At 44.4% G+C, this 21509-nt stretch overlaps 1 protein-coding gene across 4 annotated transcripts in view; it reads left to right on the forward strand.

Moving 5' to 3' along the window:
• Window positions 1–21509, forward strand: part of Tenm2 (teneurin transmembrane protein 2) — a 307755-nt gene that overhangs the window by 230395 nt on the left and 55851 nt on the right. For all 4 annotated transcript variants that reach the window (XM_029562084.1, XM_029562085.1, XM_029562086.1 and 1 more), the window contains 3 exons: window positions 11787–11997; window positions 17344–17463; window positions 20722–20983. In XM_029562084.1, coding sequence (XP_029417944.1) covers window positions 11787–11997; window positions 17344–17463; window positions 20722–20983 — 593 coding nt within the window. The remainder of the gene's footprint in view (window positions 1–11786; window positions 11998–17343; window positions 17464–20721; window positions 20984–21509) is intronic.

Raw genomic sequence — 21509 nt, forward strand, 5'->3', positions numbered from 1 at the left:
ACCAGAGGCGAGGGGTAGAAACACCGCTAGTAAAAAAAGAGGGGGGGGCGGAGAAGGGGTGGGGGTGGGGGGGGGGGGGGGGGGGGGGGCTGTCCTTGGTGCTGAACCAGTGATCCAATGAGATCATTCCCAGAGGCTGCCTCCGAGTTAAAGAGAGTCAACTAAGCCAAGGCAGGAAAGAAGAGACAGAGGAAATGAAAGAGAAAAGGCAGGAAAACTAAAAACTGAAAATGTTTTCGGAAGCCTCAGCATTTACTCCTCTAAACGCTATGGCATTCATTGGTGGCCCTGTGAGACTCAAGATTAGAAGTCAAGGGCTGTGGAAGGAGATGGCCAAAGCAGGAATCACTGGACCATTGCTTGTGAGTTTTGTGCACTTGGGCAAGACCCAATTGCCCTCTGAGCATTAATTCTTCCATCTGCAAACTGGAGACCTGAGAACTTATCTGTATGATGTGGCCAGAAAAAGGATGCACAGTGCAGAATGGGAAAGCACAGAGAGGGGCTTGAATGGTTGGTGCAGGGCCAAGCCTGTGGTCATCCACCAAGTCAAATATAAGTTGGTTGTAAGTTAAGAGCTACAGTGGAAGGTTAGCTAAAATATTCTGTATTCTAGTATTCCAAAAAGGAAGTCACCCTGCAATATGTTTTCAAGTCCCTGGTCTTCCATTGATTTACTTCTGCCTTAGGTACAAGGGATAGAGGCAGTCACACAGCATGTCTCATTTGTACAATGGTTCCTGAGAGAAGGGAGGCACAAGGTGTTTAACAAGAAACACAGCCTTACATAGCAGCCAATTGCAGGACTTGGCTTCAGAGCACAGCAAACTCCTTTCAAACCCAGCACTCAGAAGTAGTGTGGCCTTAGGCAAGTCATTTAATCCCTTTCCAGATCTCATGTTCTACATCTGCAAATGACAGCACTGACACCTGAAATCTGTACTTTGCACAGTGTCTGGCACCTAGGAAACTCTTCATAAGTGCCAACTATTAGCTCTCATAAAGCCTGCTTTCCTTTAATGCAGGTGTGTCAACCACATCCATGCGCTGTATATAGCCAAGGATAGCTATAAATGCATCCCAACACAAAACCATAAACTTACTTAAAGCATTATAAGATTTTTTTTTCCAAATGTTTTTGGAGCACCTTACATGAACTTGGCAGATAAGAATGTCATGTCCCGCTGTCAGAAGATTTGTGATGCTTCCTCAACCTGCTGACTCCGAGAAGTTGTCTCTATACTTATATCCACCTCTGGGTGGCCAGGAAGCAAAGAGGAGACAAGAAGGGGCTGGGGACAGGGTCCATTGCCATGCTTGCTTTAGGCCTGGTCATTGACAGTCTACACCCTCTGAAAAGTCAAGCAAGAACAGGGCTTCCACCTGTGACCATCGAAGATGGTACTGCCAAGGTAGGGCCTCTCTTCCTAGCAGAATGCTTTCAGATGCCATCATGAAGTTTCCCGAGGTGTATACTACTGGATACAATTCAAAGACAAGGTCTGAACCAAAGAAATCCTCAGTCAGGAAGGACTATACACTCCATTGCACTATTTAAGTGTTATTGTACATATTTACATATCAAATGTTCTGAGAAGTTCTGCCGGTAAGAAACTAGTTTCCCATTGTTTAACCAATGTCTCCTCAATTGTGTTTGAACATAGATCCTTCCCTTCCACCTCCATTTCTGTGCTTCAAGGGATCTCTAATAACATCCAAGAGGAAACTTAGTTTAGACAAACTGCTGTAGTCCCTAAGGCTATATGTGTACTGCTGTAAATATTTAAGAGCCCTTTGCATTAATTCAAGGTAGGGATTTTTGAATTTTAATGAGCAAAAGACTCACCTAGGAATCTTCCTTATAATGTAGATTCCCAGTCTCTGTCTCAATATTCCATAGGTCTAGAGTAACAGTAAGGATCCAAACATCACTTCTCCAGGGCAGATGACAGGGAGCATACTCTGAGCAAGGCCAGATTAGAGTCTGACTACTAGAAATCCAGTGCTTAATACAAGTGTCCCCATCACCAGAGAGCTTATAAGTACTACAGGCCATCCTGCTCTACCCTAAGTCCATTGGACTAAAATCTTTAGAGCCCAGACTAAATCTGATGCTGACTGGAATTTGAGGTACATTGGTATAAATGGTTTTTGTTGCTGGTATTCATGTTTCTTGGAGGCCCATTTATTTAGTGTTTGGTGAAGAACCATCACCAAAATAAATAAACTGGACGAACACTGCAAGATGTGCTAGAAACATCCCCCAGTAGCTTCAAGGCCCAGCCAGAGGTATTGAAGTGAAGTCCTACCTAGACTGTATACTACCTTGGGTGACAGAGCCATGTGACTCCTAAACTGATGTTGCTCTCTCATTAGCATATCCCTCCTGAAGAACAGGAGAGCCAGAAAAGCAGCTTGCAGTGAGGCCTCCACTCTGCCAGATCTCTGGTCAAGCCTAACTGACCCTCCATTACTAAGTCATAAGAAAAGCTGAAAGTGCTTTGGGGAAAGGATCTCCGGCCCTGGAACTCAGAGACTGACACAAAGAATTGGTATAAAGCAAGAGGAAAACATCCAACAGGTCTTCCAGGAGTTCAAATACAGTTCTCCTTCTTGCAATGTTTAAGAATGGCCATGCTCCATGGAGGGAGAGCAGGCCACCTGAGGAACAACGGTCCATCAGACAGCCAGGGTATTAATGGCAGGTGAAACCTTCCAAATGAGCACCCTGTCAGCCAATCTATTGCTTTCAAAGGTTGGCAATGTGGGAGACCTAACAGAGGCAATGAGGAACTAATCTCATATTGCCAGGTTAAATCAAGTCAGCCTTGCCTGCGCCTTTCACTTCTTAGTTACGTCAAGCCAGAGTACTTTCAATTATCCCTCACTTCCAACTCGTCAGCAGGCGTAGAGTAAAATGCAAATGGAACAGTGCCCTTCTCTGGTGGAGAGCAGGAAATATTATTAAGAAGCGTCACTCATGGAGCTTTGCATCTCTTCGGGCTTGGCAGGCGCCATCTGATTTCATACACAGCATCCCATAGCCTCTTTGTGGCGTTCAGGGTTGCAGGTGCTGATAAGTCCATTCTATAGATTGGAAAACTAAGTTCACTTGCCCAAGATTACATAGTCAATGACACAGAGAACAGCTTTTAGAACTAAAACATTCTGATCCTAAAATCCATATTCATTTGCTATTTTTCTTTTTTTAAACATTTTATTTATTATTTTTATTTTATGTGTATGATTGTATTGCCTGCATGTAGATAAGTGCACCCATGTCATGCAATGGCCGCGGAGGACAGAAGAGGCTGTCAGATCCCCTGGAACTGGAGTTACAGACAGTTGTTAGCTGCCATGTGGGTGCTGGGATTCGAACCTGGGTCTTCTGCAAGAACAGTCAGTGTTCTTAACCACTGAGCCATCTCTCCAGAGCCCCCACATTTGCTATTTTTCTAACTGAGCCAAGAGCCAATACCACCTAAACAAGTTGGCCAAAAGCCAAGCACTCACTATGTCTTTGTGGGCCCTGAGCTTTAGAGGGACTTCCTTGAGAGTTTCTGAAAAACAGGATAGGGTCAACATTCTAAATGGGGGACCATCCTATCTGAGCTCCCTGTCTTCCCCATCAGGGTACCTTTAAAATGTCTCCCTATATGTGCAGAGTCAACCAGATGCCCAGAGTTATTTTGAGATTTGCAACTGTTAGCAGAGTTTGAACCACAGGTCCAGGAGTTCTAAGAAGCTAGGCCAGGCTCCACATCTCAGTAGGCCAAGTAAGGAGATAATTCATGGAGAATGACAGAAAAAAGAGACTTTATGTGGCACATTGAGAAACACAGATTAAGGAGCTCCATGACCCCACGTCTGACGTGAGTTTTGGGTTTCGATAGAACAAGAATTGAGGTGGGGGTAAGAGGCATGCATAATCAGGCAAACTTGGTGGAAATGTGGTCTAGTGGATTGTCTTTCCTGGTCTGGCTCTGAAAGGTGGTTAAAGGAAATTGCTGTCATTGTCATCACTCAGTGGGAGCAGTCTTACTCCCATAAGATGGTCACTTCTGTACCAGGGAACAAACTTACCATTATAGATAACTGTCCTCATTGAAAGGTGGTCCATGGACTCATCAATATGTGGACATAGTTTCTGTCCCTTACAGTAAAGATGTTCATCAATCTGTCCTATTGTTCTTGGAAAGCAATGTGGCTGCGGGTTTTAAGAATGTTGTGGGTGGGGGGACTTGGAATCCCAAAACTGACGATAAAATGCCCAAAGGAAGCTTTTGTCCCAATTTTGGTTACCTTGTGGACTCAAGCGAAGAGGTGATGCTTTTCAGCAAAAGTTTCTCCATGCCTGTACAGCTATGGTATATCCTAGGACCAAGTGGCCAACCCCAGCCCCAGAGGGCTGCAGATGGCTTCTGTTGACAGAAGCATTATTGCCTTTGCAATCTTACATGAGAAGTTAGGTTGCCAGAATGGTGCTGACTCCTGCTGTGAGATGACTCAGGACCAGTCAAAATGTATTTGTCAGAGGTCCCACGTACCTTGAGCTCACTCTGAAAAAGCCCAGCCTAAACAAGTAACTCCCAGTGCAAAGGCCATCCCATGACTGCTAGCTCCCTTTTTACTCCACAGGAGATTTTGGCCTTTGTCAGAACTGGTACCTACCAGGTGCTCTACCTCTTCCTTCTTCATTTCTATAACAGAAAGCAAAGAGCACCAAACTCCTTATTGTCGTGGCTGGGTGCCTTCTCCCCTATCACTTCATTAGCTGTCCACCTCCCCATCATTAGCTTATATCAAAGAGCAGTCCTGGGATTTCCCGAGTTCACCACCTACACTGCCCGTATTTTTCTTAGGGGAAATGAAACATTGCAAGTACTGATCTCTGTGTGAGTAATCAAACCATGATGCCCAGAATACCAAAAATAAAAATAAAGAAAGAAAGCAGCAATGGTTCAGAAGCTCTCTGTCTTCCAAGTCTCTTGAGTGGACCATCTAAGGTTGATCACCTAATACTCCTGTGAAGAACTATCATAGTTACCACCACTTTGTGAGATCACCTGTGTATCTAGCTGGCCGAGGAGCAAAAACGTGTCTAACACCCAGAAAGTTCCCTGGGCCCTTTCCCAGTCAATATTCCCCTGTACCTAGGATTATAATTTCTAACCTATCATTTTGCCTATTCTGGAGCACCCCATAAATGAATCCATATGTACTCTTCCAAGTCCATGTGTTTAACCAATCCCTACATAGCCTCATGGTCCAATGAATAGGGCATGTAGACTGGTGGGTGGTGGTGCTTCCCTTTAAACAGTGGTCTGGAAAAAGTGGGGCTCACTGTGAAAATCTGAGCTTTTAACCAGGCACCAACCAGGGCTACATGCAAGATGTTCACAGAGTATCCATGGCACCTGTAATGAATCATTGAAGTCGATTTGTCATAAAACAGAACTGAGAAAAGTAAATGTAGGTGTTTCTCGAACACCTTTGATATCTACGAAAGACATACGTTTCTTGAAGGTGGGATACCACATGCATACCAAACCATGGGGGACAAAAGGTACCAAAAATCGAACAGAATGCTTTTAACCAGGTTCTCCTAAAGCTCCCAATTTACAAAGATCAAAAAGGAAAATAAGCAAAATAAGTATCTTCACATCCAGAGCCCCTCACTCTAAAAGGCATGACTCAAAGACTCAGGCAGCCTCTTCCAGGCAGACACACATTTCACCAACTCTGAAATATCCAAATGTTGACTATGGTGACTTTACAGCTTCCCTATATGCACAGGGCCTCCCACCACCACCCAGAGCACTAACCATGCTAATAAGCATTCGTTAAGCTTAAATCTTTCAGCCACATAAATGCTCCTTTTAAAACCTAGCAAAGCAAAGTAGAGAGGAACTAGTCATGGCTGACACAAAGCTGTAGACAGCACCTCATCTGATGGTCTGAATATCACAGGTGAATAGTGGGGTCCTCCCTCAGCAGCCTGGCCTTTTGTCTCTTATGTTGGTTCCTTTTTCGATGCTCATGTCAGACAGCCCAGTTCTTCCCATCTGGAGCAGTAGACATGCCTTCAAAAGTGATTAATGCTCACAGACACCCATACTTTCCTGGGTGGATTGTCCTAGTGCCTTGCTTCTGACTCTGTTTAGAATGGAAGCATCTCCTTCCAGAAATAAAGAAGGCATCGCGAAGCTCTCATTAGCTGCCTTTTCCTGCTTCTTGGCCACGTGTAAGGCTGACTCAGCCTTCCAAGCCTCAGTTTCTTCCTCTGTAGGCTGGCACGGATGGTCACAAAACAGTCTGCTGAGCACTTACAGTACCAGGCAGTCCTCTAAGTGATGCAAGTCATTCCTCAGTATCCACAGGGGATTCATTTCGGAACCCCATGGGTGCCAAAGGCTCAAGTCCCTTGCTGAAAAGGTGTAGTGTTCACGTGTAACCTCTATACATCCTCCTCAGTACATCCAGGAGTGTTCAACCTCTTCTGATACTGTCATCTACAAAGTTCATACTTGAGAACTATGCAATCAAGTTACAAAAAAAGATCACCAAAAAGGCTCATTATGTTTTAAGTAAACTCACAGTTTTGTGTTGGGCCGCATTTGTAGCTATCCTTGGCTACATACAATCCAGAGGGGAGCAATTGGACACACCTGCCAGAACCACCTCTAGATGATTTCTACTGCTGAATACATTGTAAATACTGTGTAAATAGTGATGCCATATTGCTTAGGGAAGGGTGAGGTCGAAAATCACCTATACCTGTTCAATGATATGTAACATCGTAAGTTTGGCTTCATCTTCTTTGTGAGTTTAGTCGAAGGCACAAATACAGAAGCCAGATCCAGAGGGTGGCGAGTTAATTGCCTTAGTTCTCCAAACAGCACTCTCTCACATCATCACATTATCGTCACTTCATACACAAGGGAGATGAGGCCCAGAGCAGTTAAACACACACGGCAGCTGGACAGAAGCCAATCTGAGATTTAAACTCAACTACCCAGTCTGAAATTACTCTGTCTTGAAAGGATTAGAATTGCAAAACTGTGAAAATCCTACTTTCTCTAGCATCTATTTGCATCCTGCCGCTGTTTAGCACATAGCATGCTTACCAAGATTTACCCAGCCCAAAGCCCATACTAGTGAATGACTGAGTATAAAGGGTATTAATTTTATTTATTTTCCTCTCCAGTTTTCATGAATAGAATGAGCTTAAAAACTTTAGGGAGTCCCTGTTTATAACAATGCCTACAGTTTATTGAATAGATGCTATATGACGAAAGGATATACGCATGCACGTATATCAGTTCATTCATTCCCTATCACATACCCCTAGAGCAAACGCGCTATGATGGTTCTTGCTGTTGTTGCTGTTGTTGTTTGAGACACGGTCTCACTATGTAGCCCCGGCTGACCTGGAACTCACTGCGTAGACCAGGCTGGCCTCAAATTCACAGAGATCTGCCTGCCTCTGCCTCCCAAGTGCTGGGATTAAAGGCATGAGCCACCACACCCAGGATAACTCAGTTTTAAAAAGGTAAGAAAACTGAGGCTCAGCAAAGTTATCTTCCCAAGATCACACAGCTGGAATCTTGGGAAGATGAACTTCAATCCCAACCCATCTGATTCCAGAGGTTAAGTTCTTACCCCTGACTCTGTGTGGGGTGTTTTGATTTTTGCCTTGAGGCTTCTAATCCAAAAATCGCACTTCATGTTACTAGAAGTGTCATGGAAGATTCTCTCTGATTCTCCCTATCAAAAGAGATAATTTTTTCAGACAGGGTCTCCCTATAGCCCCAGCTGGCCTGGAATTTACTATTGTAGACCAGGCTGACCTTGATCTGCCTGACTCTGCCTCCTAGTACTGGGATTAAAGGCATGCACTGCCACACCCAGGAAAAAAAATTCTTTAAAGCTCAGTATGGTGGTACCTCTGTATTCCCAGCACTTGAGAAGTGGAGGGAAGAGGATCAAGAATTCAAGGTCATCATCAACTACAGAGTGAGTTCAAGACTGGCTTGAGCTGCATGAGACTGACCCTGTCTCAAAACAACAACAGCAATAAAGTGATTTTTCAAAAAGCCTCAATGTGACCAGAATGTTATATATATATATATATATATGTAAGAAATTACCAAAGAATACCAGTTAATAAATAGGCTCAATGTTGTTCCCAGATGTTTTCTTTATGGCCACATCTCTCTGAAATTGCCAGTACAATCATATGATCTATGTGTATAGAAAACAGCCAAAGCTGTGATTTTGCATCAGTTCTGACAGAAAACACCTAGATGCTTCTCTGAGGCCATGTTTCATAGAGTGAGGTGAAGTAAATGAGGGCAGATGAACAGCCATGTCAAAACCATGGGCTGCCTGTGAATCCTCAGTTGCTGAGTCAGAATCGTGCCCCTGTAGGGGTCACAGCAAACCTCTCCCACCACCCTCGCTACCCTCTCCAGAAAAAAAGGTAACCAAACAAATAAGTAGGTAGATGAATAAATAAAGAAATGGGCCGGTGTCATCAGAGAGCCTGCCGTCTTTCTGCCCTGTTGAATGGAGATGTTGTGGCCTCTCGGGTCCTGAACTGGCAATTCAGAACAGTTTGATTGCCTGCTTGATTGTTTGCAAGATAACTGCAAGATTGTCAGTGACAGGGTGATTTACTGAAGATTGCAATGTCAGACTCCATCCAACGGGCTTGCTGGCATAAAGATGCGATTCTCATGACTGACAGGCCACTGGGAGACTGGAGGGCCAATTTAAAGTTCACAGTGTCATCTGAAAGTATTGGGGGCGTCAGCCAGTGATCACACTGCATGAGGAGGTCATTACAGACATAGCCTAATAACCCTGCACCCCAATGCATCAGGGGTATGTAAATATGTGGGTGGAGATCATTTGTAACTGTTTTCTATTTTAGTATTTTTCTTCTGCTATGACTGATGTGTTTAGGTCATCTCCTGTCTGACTGGCCCTTAGATAAAAAAGCCCAGTATCAACAGAACAGTGTGGAAATTGGAAATAGTCACTAGGCCAGAAAGAGTGCGGGGGGGAGCAGAATGCTCAGTGCTTAATAGGAAAACTGTCTCGAGGTTTTATTTGAGTCCAAAGCATCCTCAAGCTGGTAAAATATAGTGTTGGCAAATGGGCTGGAGGAGGAGGAAACTGTTCCCAGCTGCAAGAGAGCCAGGCCACCAGAGATGGATGTGGTTCCTAATGGGAAGAGGCCAGCGACCTTAAAAGAAATCTATAGTGCTAACAACAGTAGGTTTCTTCTCACCTGAGAAGCTTCTAGGCTGCTGAATAGAAGTGTGGGTCTCAGCGGGTTATTTTTAAAACCTGAAGCGGGCGTTCTGCATAGATTCCTCCTGTCTAGTGCGGGTGGTCCACGGACATGTTATTCACGGCAGAATTCCATGCAATTATTTTTCCCCCTTTTCTTTCTTGTTCTGCCAATGGCCCTCGAATCCAGATTGAACAATCAGAACGTGGATCTCGTATGATGGTCTTGGATCATCCTGCTAAGGCGAGACTGTTCATTCTCTAGCACTGTTTCTGGGTCTTCAGCTTTCCTGGGCTCTAGAGAGTCTTCCCATTCAGCCAGCACGCTGGGCTGAGCCGTTCACAGCCTTGGTTTCCAAAGTCTCTAAATTTAAAATGCTCTTGCCTGCCACCCTCCTGTGTCTGCATTTCTAGGAAATTCTGTAAATCTAAATGTGTTATGAGGCACGCAAACAACATTTGCCCATGTGGAAAATGAGAGGCTAGTTTTAGTAATTTAAAGCCAAGCAAAACACGCAACCTCCTAATTTGTTTATTTGCTAAAAAGAAAGTAATGCATTAAAATAATTGTACATTAATTGCTAAATTACAGTGGAACTTTGGTGAAATTACATATTTCAATTTCATTAGTGGAACCAAACGAGAAAGGGGGATGCCAAAAAATTACATTGTCGTAAATTTAAAGCCCACAGCCAGGCCTCTGATTCAGTAATCTGGGACAAGTGTTTGTCATGGCACAGGCCAGGGTTGGAGAGCATGCTTCTGGGATGGTAATTATGGGCCCCCCAAATGCCTTGCTATCAAATCATCCAGGAGGGACCAGCCAAGTTTTTCTCAAGCTCCACCACGTGTTCAATCAGTTCTCAGCAGAATGAATGAAGATTCGCCAGCAAACCCCTTCTGATAGGGAATTTCAAAAAGCAAACATTGCCCTGAACATTCTAATTCTCAGTCCTCTCAGACATGTGAGGAATGGAAACCAGTCGTTTATTCATTCAACAAACATTTTTTGAGTGCCTCGTTCTGTGCTCGGCACTAAGCGAAGTATGAATATAGAAATGAGTAAGCCCCTGTTCTTTTCACTGAGCTCGGGATCCAGATAGTGAAGCAAGCATAAAAACATAATTCCAGTACAAGGAAGTTTGTGTCAACAACAGTGGTTTCTAAAATTTATTTTGCGGTAGACTCACCTGAGAATCAGAACGCAAGTGCAGATTCCGGAACCTGCTTCCGGTCGCTGTCTCTGCAGGGGCCTGAGGCCGGCCCCTGATTCTCTCTGCCAGCTTCTGATGCAGAACCATTCTTTGAGGATTTGCGATGCAGGGAACAGGAGTGCCATGCAGGGTCAATCAGTGTGTGCTACTGTAACAAAACATCATAGGCTGGGTGACTTGCATAGCAGACATCAGTTGAGACTGAGAAGTTGAAGGTCAAGGGCCTGGGGGACTGAGTGTCTGGAGAGGGCCCGACTCCTGTTTTCTGTGTCCTCGTGTGGCAGAAAGAGAGCTGGAGGACTCACTAGGGTCTCTGTTACAAAGACACTAACTCCTCTGTGAGAGCTTTTGGGGCTTTATTCCTCCCTGAGCCCCTTTCCTAACACTGACACATTAGAGTTGAGAATTTCGGCATGTGAATGGATGGGGCCACACAGCACATAATGCTAACCTCAGAGGCACCATCAGCAGGGTTTCCTTGGTGACGAAGCCACCCCTAAACTGGGCCTTAAAACAGCAAGTCATTGTGTCTTTTCTCCCAGTGAGCCATCAGCATGACTCTGCTTGCTGTTTTGTGGACTGCACTCTGATGCACATAGCCTGGCAGTTTAGTAAACAGGAACAGCCCAGGAAATGGGAGAGGGGCAGGAATGTAGGCAGGTAGGACAATCATCCTGCTCAGAAGCGCAGAGCAGAAGTGACTGGCTAAACCGATGATTTTTTTCCTGGTTGCCACACAATGCCATTTCACAGTCCTTGAAGAGGTGACACTCAAAGCGCCTGGTTTTCCAGCTGGTCAACAGTTTCCTCCCTGGCTTAGAGGGAGGTGGATTGGGATGCTTTTCCCAAGGAAGAAAGATTTACAGACTTCCATACGTCATGGTTAGTGTGCACCCAGTAAGCACCGGCAATAGAAACAGTCTCTGGGTAATTATTCAGTATTATTTAAAAGCAAAGTTTCCGGTTTTATTCCCAACCATTCTAATAATAGTTTGTTCATGGTCATAAAAAAAAAAAAAGAAATTTTAGGAAAATGCAATAAACAAAGAGGAGCACGTCAGAGAAGCCACTGACTATTTCCAACTGTTTCCTTCCATCCTTTATTTTCTATGTGGAGACAGGGGAGTTGCAATTACGCTAAGCTTGCTGTGTGAAACCTGCCAGTCCAAGGCCCATGGGAAAGTTCGGTGGTAACCAACGTGTTAGTATCTCAGCATCTCCAAGTGGCTTGATGCCATGCAGCGTGCTGACCTGGCTCTGCTTCTGCCCTTCCAGATGGCCTGGTGGATTGCCTGGACCCTGACTGCTGCCTGCAGTCAGCCTGTCAGAATACCCTACTCTGTCGGGGTTCTCGGGACCCCTTGGATATTATTCAGCAGGGCCAGACAGACTGGCCTGCAGTCAAGTCCTTCTATGACCGAATCAAGCTCCTGGCAGGCAAGGACAGCACCCACATCATACCGGGAGATAATCCCTTCAACAGCAGGTAGGTGCCTTCTGTCCTTGCAGGCCACTGACAACCCGCAACCCCTTCCCTGCTTAAGGAGAAGAGAGCTCTCTGTCTTTTTCATGGACCCATTTCCTAGAAAGAGCCCCCTGTGGCCAGTCCCAGACAACCCTTTTTTTCACTCTGGGCAGGGATCTAGAGCAGAGTTCTAGTCTCTCTGCAGCTTTAGGCCTCCTTCAGCTCAGAACCTGCTGATGATACCTGTTGATTCCATAGTTTTGAGATGATTTTTATGATCTGTTATTTTATGACATTTTTGTCATTATTTTAAATCTCCTTTTCAATGCCTCTGAGAGTTGCTTTTGTTTGAGCATTGCTGGAATAGTTGATTCAATAGAGTGCTTTTGAAAGCTGTTATTAACTTGATAACACAACCTATCATTCCTGGCATCTTAGAGTCAAGGTGATGCCAGTTGCAGGAATTTATTGAGCACCTACGGCAATGGTACGCATATTGTCTATAGCGTCCACTCTACCCCCATTTACGGCTCCCCTAGTGCTGAAGGCCTTGAGCCATTTGTTGTACCCAAGTCCCCTCATCCTTCCCTGTTTATTTTTTCTTTCAGTTGGTAATTTGAAATTTATGAATGTTTAGGGGTCAAATTCTGAATTCAGTTTGTGGTCACTTGGCCCATCCTTTCAGGGCAAGTCAAAACTGCGTGTGCTCTGAAGAAGTAGACACTGTGTTGACTGTGAGGGTAAGAGGAAGGAAGCAGAGCAGGGGACCTTCACATGACTGACACCCTGTTAGGGCCAGATCCTGATATCCAGAGAGTGCACTCCTGTGGGGACGGTGGGTGTCACTGTGTCACTGTGATAAAACACTGTGACTAAGGAAACTTATGAAAGGAAGAGTTTATTTAGCTTACAGTTCCAAAGGGGCTAGAGTTCATCATGGCCAGGAAGCAATGTGGCAGAGGTAGCTAGAATAGAAGCAGAAGATAAGCTCTCACATCTTCAAGCAGGCACAGGAAACAAAGAGTGACTGGAGATCCGGCAAGGCTTAAGAACTCTCTAAGCCACTCCTCCAGCAAGGCCACACCTTCTAAGACCTCCCAAAACAGCACCACCAACTGGGGACAAAATGTCCAAATACTTGGACCCTATGGGGGACATTTTCATTCAAACCACCACAGTGGGCATGGCCTTTGGGGGTGCCCCATCCCATCTCTCTGTTCTTTCCCATGAAGGAGTCCAAACTGCTGGTTGGCTCATCCTTCACCCAACTTCTAGATTCTAGGAACCTGAGGAAAATGGTCATGCCCCTCCCCCTCTAACATTCGCATCATGTCATCTTTCTCCAAATTCTCTTTTTCAAAAACCTTTCTTTCCTTTTTTTTTTGAATTTTTTTTACATTTTTATTTATTAATTTGTGGGAGGGGAGTATACCACAGTGCATGTATGGAGATCAGAGGACTTGTGGGAGTCGAGTCTATCCTTCTATGATGTAGGTCCCAGGAATCGAACTTGGTGGTCAAGCTTGGTGTCAAGTGCCTTTACTTGCCAAGCCATCTCACCAGCCTTTATTTTATTTTTGATTGGCATAGAATAATGGTACATATTTATGTGGTAGAATGTCATATTTTGATTCATGTATACACTTCCTAATGATCAAAACAGGGTAATTAGGATATACCTGCCACCTTATATATTTATCATTTCTTTGTTCTGGGAATACTTCAGATCTTCTGTTTACCCTTTAAATGAAGTGAGTTTTGGTTCACTGAGGCAACCCAATCCAACTGTCCACAGTGCACAACCACCTCTCCAGTTCTAACACCCTCCCCCTCTCCCTGCTCTCTCAACCTCTGTCCTCACTTAGCTAGACTCAAGAGTACTTGTGGAAGTAAGCTGTGCACCCCACTTCTAGCTGAAAAGTTGCTGGAGACAGAGCCCCTAACTTTGTAGGCAACTCTCTTGGAAGTTCCCTCATTGACTTGGGAGAAGGCATCACCTGGATGGGACTCTGTCCTGTTCCTCCTTGGGAGCCTAGAAGAATGCTATGGGAAATGTTGGGCAGAGGACAGCCAATGCAGCTCACAGAAATCCTCTGCAGAGCTAGACAGTCCTGCTTATTTATTTACTTTTTATTTATTCTTAATTTTTTAAAGTTTTTTATTTATTTATTTTTGTTTATGTGTATGTTTACTGACATGTATGTAAGTGCACCCAGGTCATGCAGTATTCATGGAGGCCAGAAGATGGTGTTGGATCCCCTGGAACTTTAATTACTGACTGTTGTTAGCCTCCATGTGGGTGCTGGGAACGAAACCAGGTCCTCTGTAAGAGCAGTCAATGCTCTTAACTGCTGAGCCATCTCTCCAGACCCCATTACTATTTATTTTGAAAGAGGAACTTCTCAAACAAAAAAAAAAGAGTTGGACAGATAGCCTTCTTCTGGCCTCCATGGGTAGTGCATACACATTGTGTATTTATATACACGTAGGCACTCATACACATTAAAAAATATTTTTTAAGTTTAAAGAAAGAAAAAAACACAAATCTCTGACCAAAAGGAAAAAGCATTGCCTCTCTTGTTAAATCTTAGCTCTAGGACTGTTTCTGTAGGCGTTTCATTTTTATTATGAACAAAATCATCTCCTGGAGACTTGTGATAAGCTTGCACTGGGTCATAGCATGGGGTTCATGTAGCTTACTTGGGCTGTAAATGCACCTGCTAACAGCCATGGTCTGTGTCCCTGCTTCCTATTTAGCATCTCATTGTCTGCCCTAAGTCAGTGATTTGTGGATATTCTCTTTTCCATGTTCCTTCTTCCCCTGTCCCTTCTGATACCATCTTGCCCTTCCCACCAGTACTTGCCACTTCTGGGAGGCATACTGAGCAGAGCTGAGATACCAGGGAGTAGGCAGGGACCCAGAACATGTTTGATGCTCTAAACAATCCCGTGAGTGGAAGAAAAGCACTTTAGAGGAAGCTGCTCGATGAGTCCATGCTCTCCAGCATCTCGGCATGGAAACATAATTCAGAAGGACAAAATGGTGCTCCGAGACATAGGTTGAAGTTCAGGAAGCACGCGAATCTCAGTGCATGATCGGCTGACAAATAATAAAGGACAGAGCTGGGAGTTAAAAAAGAACTTAATTCAAGACTTCTAAAAAGGCGTTCCCTGTGATAATGGCAGACAAAAATAACCAGAATGCTTTGACTCCACCACTGTAATTTATGGCGCAGACCTCACTATCTAGATAATGTGATAATTGTTACACATCAATAATCATAAATAGAAATGAACCGATAGCATGTCTTAGCTGAATCTTTTCTGAGAGTTGGCTGCCTAGAAACGATAGGAAGCTAGCAACAATGAAGAATTGGAAAAAACAGAGCAGGAGAAATCGCAGGCAGCCTACCCCCTTTCATTCCCTGTAGTGCCCTACAAAGCTTTATGCTATAGGATGGATTTAAAAGAAATAGTAGTTGTAGGAAAAAAGAAGAGAGAAAAACCCACAATGGAACATGCTCCCAATTCTGTTTTCATGTCACAGTGCTGTGTACCTTGTGGTCATCAATACGCATCCTTGATTTTAAAATAGTGTCTGGTAAGGCCTTAAAGGAATCTTAGTCTGAGCTAAGATAAGAAAATGGAATTGAACAAAAGGATTATTTTCATAAATTAGTTTTCCACTTTCAAAAGACTCTAGCATTGTGGTTGGAACCAGCTGAAAGTGGGATTCATTTGTTAGGCAGCCAGTGGCAGACAATTAGAGCTGTCAGTGGAATGGTCTAAACACCCCCAGATCATCAAAGGGTTGGAGTTGAACAGTGGGGGGTATTGCTAATAGAAAGAGATGCTTAGAGACAGCATCCCTTCAGTTTTGAGGACACCTGGGATTACAAAGGAAACCTGTTCCAAAAAATTTTGACAAGATTCTGGCAATGAGCAGGTCGGCTCGATTGCTGAGTCCAGAAACTGGGAGTATGCCCAAGAACCTGGGAGCCTGAGGAGCTGTCTGCTCTCACCAGATTGCCCTTGGTCTCCAAGGCCAACTGTATAGCCAAAAAGCCAGTCTGGTCAGCTGGGAGCTTCTCATTGTCCTGTTTTTTCATGAAGGCAAGGGAATTCTGAGAGACAAGATGAGCATTCTCCTGCCTTGGGCTTTGTGCAGTGTACAGGTTAATCATCCCTAACATGAAAGTCCTCAATCCAAAATCCAACATTTGTCAAACGCCAGCACGACACTCTAAGCACAGAATTCCCCTGTGAAACTTTGTCTCGTGCACAAAATTATTAAAAATACTGTTAATCAGATTCCCTTCAGGGCATGTTTATAAGGTGTATATGAAACATACATGAATTGAATGTTTAGACTCAGATCTAAACATATCCCTAGATATCTCATTATGGATATGCAGATCTTCCAAAATATGAGGAAATTTGCGAACGGAAGTATTTCTGGTCCTAAGTATTTCAAGTAAGGAAACAACCTGCATTGTAGCAGCTCTGTGGCTTTATAGGATTTCCTAGAAATAGATGGTTGGAAACTGTGATTCTTGGGAAAATTCTCGTTATTGCTATCTAGAGAGAGGAGAGTGTTCCTTAACACCAAAAAGAAAGAATTGGGTGGAATTTCAGCCACTTTCCTCCCAAGATGGCAGGAATTTGATATGAAGAAAATATGTAATTGTATGCAACCCAGAATCTGAAATATTCCCACCAGACCCCCCCCAAAAAAATAAAATAAAAAATAAATAAATATATATATACATATATATATGTCCTCTAGCTCTTATGGAGTGTAATAAATATTGCTCTCTGAGGGAAACAAAACATGGTGCCTGTGTGTCCTGGCCTTATAGAGAACCCCTTTGTGCTCCCCTGAACACCCTGACATCCCAGCCTCTAGGAGAAAAGAAGTATGGCCTTGCTTCAAAGCCAAATCAGGAAATGAACAGCCAGATGGGGAAGCTCTCACCTGGGCATAACACTCTCTATGCCGGGCCAAGGCTTGCAGGTGAGTAATGAGGGTCAGCCTGACGCTCAGGCCAAACCAGAGCCAGAGGACATCAAGCAATGGAGAAAAGCCAAGGCTAAAGGAATGTGCCCAGGAGACTTTACCACCTATCTTGATGATTGGGAAACACTACCCAAGGTTTTCATTCCAGAATGTCAGTATTCTTATGCTTAGGCAACACAAAACATTGAGACTTCCCTTTTGCCCATACCCTTCCAAGAGGTGCAGTTGTGTACAGCCAGCATGTAATGTTAAAGGCTTTCCCTGGCCTAGGAACCAGACCAGGATAAGGAAGCCCCTTGTCTCTGTTTCCCTGAGTATGCTTCACACACCTGTGTTTCTTTCCCTCTCAGCCTGGTTTCTCTCATTCGAGGCCAAGTAGTCACCACCGATGGGACTCCCTTGGTTGGTGTGAATGTGTCTTTTGTCAAGTACCCAAAATATGGCTACACCATCACCCGCCAGGATGGCACGTAAGTAGCTTTGTGGGGCTCACGTCTACTCAGTACCAAGCACGCGAAGAAAATGATGGCACTGTTGGCTTGGACTCCAGTGGTTCCTTTTCATACAGTAAAATGGCCACGTGCCCAGACCTCCAGGGAGGATTCTCCCAAGGACATGCCATATTTGAGGGCATGACATCCCAGCCAGAAAAACAGAAAGGCTACTGGCTCCAAGGTGGCTGAGAGCCATCACCCTCCTTTTTCCATGTCAGGGAACTGCAGCTTTGTGTATGTTGGGGGTGGAGAGAATTCTAGAAAGAGAAGAGGGAAGGTAGCTTTTAGAAAGTAACTCCTATTTTAAATCAAAAGCAGTGCAGGGTGACAGGAATCCACATGACACAGTGTCCTGTGGTGCTTTCCTTCTGTTTTCATCTGGGCTTTAGGAGTTGTTGTTTTGCTGCAGTTTGAGGGGGTGGGCTGTAATCAGAGAAGTCTAATTAAGTACATTTAGCAGTCACCCTGCTGTGTGAAAGAGGCGACCTTCCCCTATTCTCTTCTGATTGGAAACGTACCCGATCAGCCCCCACCAGGATGAAAGCTCTGTGGCTTCCTTAATCCACTGGAGATAGAATCAGAAGTCAAAGAAAAAGATAAGAAGGCGAAAAGACATCTATAAAAATAGGAAAACACCCATTCTGGACTGGACACATACACACACACACACACACACACACACACACACACGCACGCACGCACGCACACTTCCAAAGAAAGCAAGGGACTGTCACTGTAAATTTAATGTAAGCTTTTTCAGTAAAATCAACTCTGGAAAATTGTGGCTGCTTCATGGAGACAGAATGTGACTCTTCTGTTTCTCTGGTGGAGAATTTAGCCTTCTTTTCAATATTCTAAGATAGTCTTGCAGGCAGTTAAAAAAAAAAATTACCAGCCCACCTTTGTGTTCACTGCCCTGAAGAAAGAGCCTGATGCTTAGCATCAAAACTTCAGTTCAGATGCCCCTTGCCATCCTAATAAACCTACTGTGAGTTGAGAAAATTACAAATGTATGATATACCCCCAACCAACCAAGCATCCAAGCTTAGTAAACAGGATGCTGTAGAGCGTGGGTGGTTGACCCTGGCAATGATGTGGGCCATAGGAACTGGAGCTCACGCTGCTGCCTTGAGCTTCAAGAGAATATTGTGCTACCTATGGCTAGCCCAAGAGAAGATAGATCACAGTCTACACTTTTAACTGAATATGTATAGTTTTCATGCTATTGAAAAGTTGAAAAATCGTAAGTCAAATCATCATAGTGAGAGACCATCTGCATTCATTACATAGATGTCTGATGTCTCCCTTGTGTATTCTGTGGCCAAATCGAATTCTTTGGAAGTGCTGAGACAACAGTGCCCAGGGTGATCTTTGGCCCTTTTTCACTCTTAGAAATCAACATTTTTCAATACTCCCACTGCATCACCCAGACTGGCCTTGAATTTGTGGTGATCCTCCTGCCTCAGCCATCAGAGCCCTGGAATTAGTCTTGAACCAACATGTTTGGATTGAAACCAGCATTCTTCTTTGGCTTTTCCTTTTGTTTTGTTTTGTTTTTGGAGTTTTTTGTTTGTTTGTTTGCTTGCTTGCTTATGTTTCTGTGGCACTGGAGATTGAAACCCGAGCCTCACCATGCTAGGTAGGCACCCTATCACTGAGCTACATCCCCAGCTCCTTGGGGTTTTGTTTTGTTTTCATTTTTGTTTTGGAGGGAGGGTCTTGCTAAGTAGCCCAAGTTGGCCTTGAATTTGCTATGATCCTCCTGCCTTGGCCTCCCCAGTGCTGGAATTACAGGTGTGAGTCACCATGTCCACTTGAAGTCAGCAATTCTTGAAGAGCTAACATCCCTGAGCCAATTCCTAGAAAGTCCTATGAGATGGTACATGAAGTCGTTGCTGAACCTTTGGTATCTGTTTGCCCCTTCCTTCTGCTCCTCGAGCCCTCTCAGGTGCGTCCTGACTAATTATGGCCAAATCCACCTCCCAAACCTTCTTTCCAGTCTCCTAGATCCAAACTCAGCTTATTCAAGGTTGCAAAGCAATGACAGTTCCAAGCTATATCTGGTAATGCCAAGAGTATGGCATGGACCACGTATTTTCATACTGTTTCATGGCAACCAGGAACAACTAGGAACAATGTCGCTTTAAGCTGTTTGTTGTTGTTTTTGTTGTTTTAAATGGGATCTTATTGTGTAGCCCAGGCTGGCCAGTACTTGGAATCCTTCTGCCCCACCTTCCTAAGTGCTAGAATTACAGATGTACATCAAGACATTTGACTCTCTTCTGTGTCAGATGCAAAACTGTCCCCAGAAGCATGAACACCAGCAAATACACAAATTAACTCCTGTGTAAACTGTTGTTCGCCACATGCTCTGATATTTTGCTTTGATATTTACCTTAATATTCATGTGTTCCTTATCCATTCATTATATGTCTACTAAACAAACACCAAACATGTATCCAGAATAGGGTGGAACAGGTGGTCAGTATATTTGCACTCAGTATACTCTCCCTGAGCTGTTACTGAGATACAGAGAGTAGAGTTTCTGACGTGAGCAAAAGAGAAACAATGCTGCCCTGAGACACCCAAGTCCATTGGAGAGCAGCTTAAAGGTGGGGTGCACCTTGCTATTAACTCCCTCCTTTCTGTTAACTAGGGAAAGCTACATTGGCTTTATATTATGAGCAGTAGTCTCTGTCCAGTTCACAAGGTACAAACAGAAACATGGTTGGAGAGGCACTGCCTAAGTTTCCAGGGTCAGAGCAGAGGTTGGTTGGCAGCCTGCGCTCATGAGCCCTGCCTCCATCATGGCAACCACACTATATTATCTGCTGAGATTCACTCTTAGCTTTGGTCTTTTCTGAGAGGTTTATTCCAGGATCAGGCAGCTTTGTCTGTAGAGTACCAGACAGTGAATTGTTTGAGCTCTTCTGACTGTGTGGCTTCTGTTGCCGTGACTCAGCTCTGGCCCTATAGCAGGAACAGAGCCATGAGGGATATATAAGCAAATGCACGGAGCTGGGTGCCAGTCACACATAATAACCAAAACAGGTAAAGAAACTTGGACTCTAGGAGGGTTAGTGACGTACCTAGAGCCATATAACTAGAAAGTGGCAGAGTTTGGGTTACAGCCTAGCCTATCTACCTGCCAAGCTTTATCCCTCCCACTGTCCTCAGGCAAAGAGGCTGAAGGTGAGTCCACCCCTTTCAATGACCTTGTTGACCCCTCTCCAGGTTTGACCTGATTGCCAATGGGGGTGCCGCCTTGACTCTGCATTTTGAGCGTGCCCCATTCATGAGCCAAGAGCGTACTGTGTGGCTGCCGTGGAATAGCTTTTATGCCATGGACACCCTGGTGATGAAGACCGAGGAGAACTCCATCCCCAGCTGTGACCTCAGTGGCTTTGTCCGACCTGATCCAATCATCATCTCCTCCCCTCTGTCCACCTTCTTCAGTGCTGCCCCTGCAGCAAACCCCATCATCCCCGAGACCCAGGTAGGAATGACAAGTACCAGAGTGAGGCAGATGCACCCAGTCCTTCCCAAACCAGACCGGACTGGCCAATCTCAGGCCAGCACATCTGTCTCTGAGTAGATCAGAAACTAATATTAAAGAGGAGAGGCAAAAGTTGGAAGAACAAGAGAATTTATAGCCACTGCAGATGAAAGTTTGAATCCCTCCTGAATATTCTGGATGTTTGCAGATAGTTGCTCAAGACTTTGGCAGTCACCAGAGCTTTTAATAAAATAAAAACAATATACATATGTGCAGCCCACCTGCAAATTGCTTTTTATTCCTGTTAGTCACAGAGATACATGATAAGAGGTGCTTTAATGATCTACATCGGTGTTACGACAGAGGGTATATTACATTACTGCCTCCCTGTTGCTTTATACCGATTGTCTGTGGAAGTTGCAGGTTCATATAATTACAGCCTCTCGTGGCCTCCTTGCATGCAGCTAGCAATAAAGCCTGCTGTTCTTATTTACATCTTTTGCCAACAGTGTGGTTTCTTTTTTAA

This window comes from Nannospalax galili, unplaced genomic scaffold (assembly GCF_000622305.1).
Source record: "Nannospalax galili isolate Female #2095 unplaced genomic scaffold, S.galili_v1.0 scaffold1154, whole genome shotgun sequence".
Taxonomy (NCBI): Eukaryota; Metazoa; Chordata; class Mammalia; order Rodentia; family Spalacidae; genus Nannospalax; species Nannospalax galili.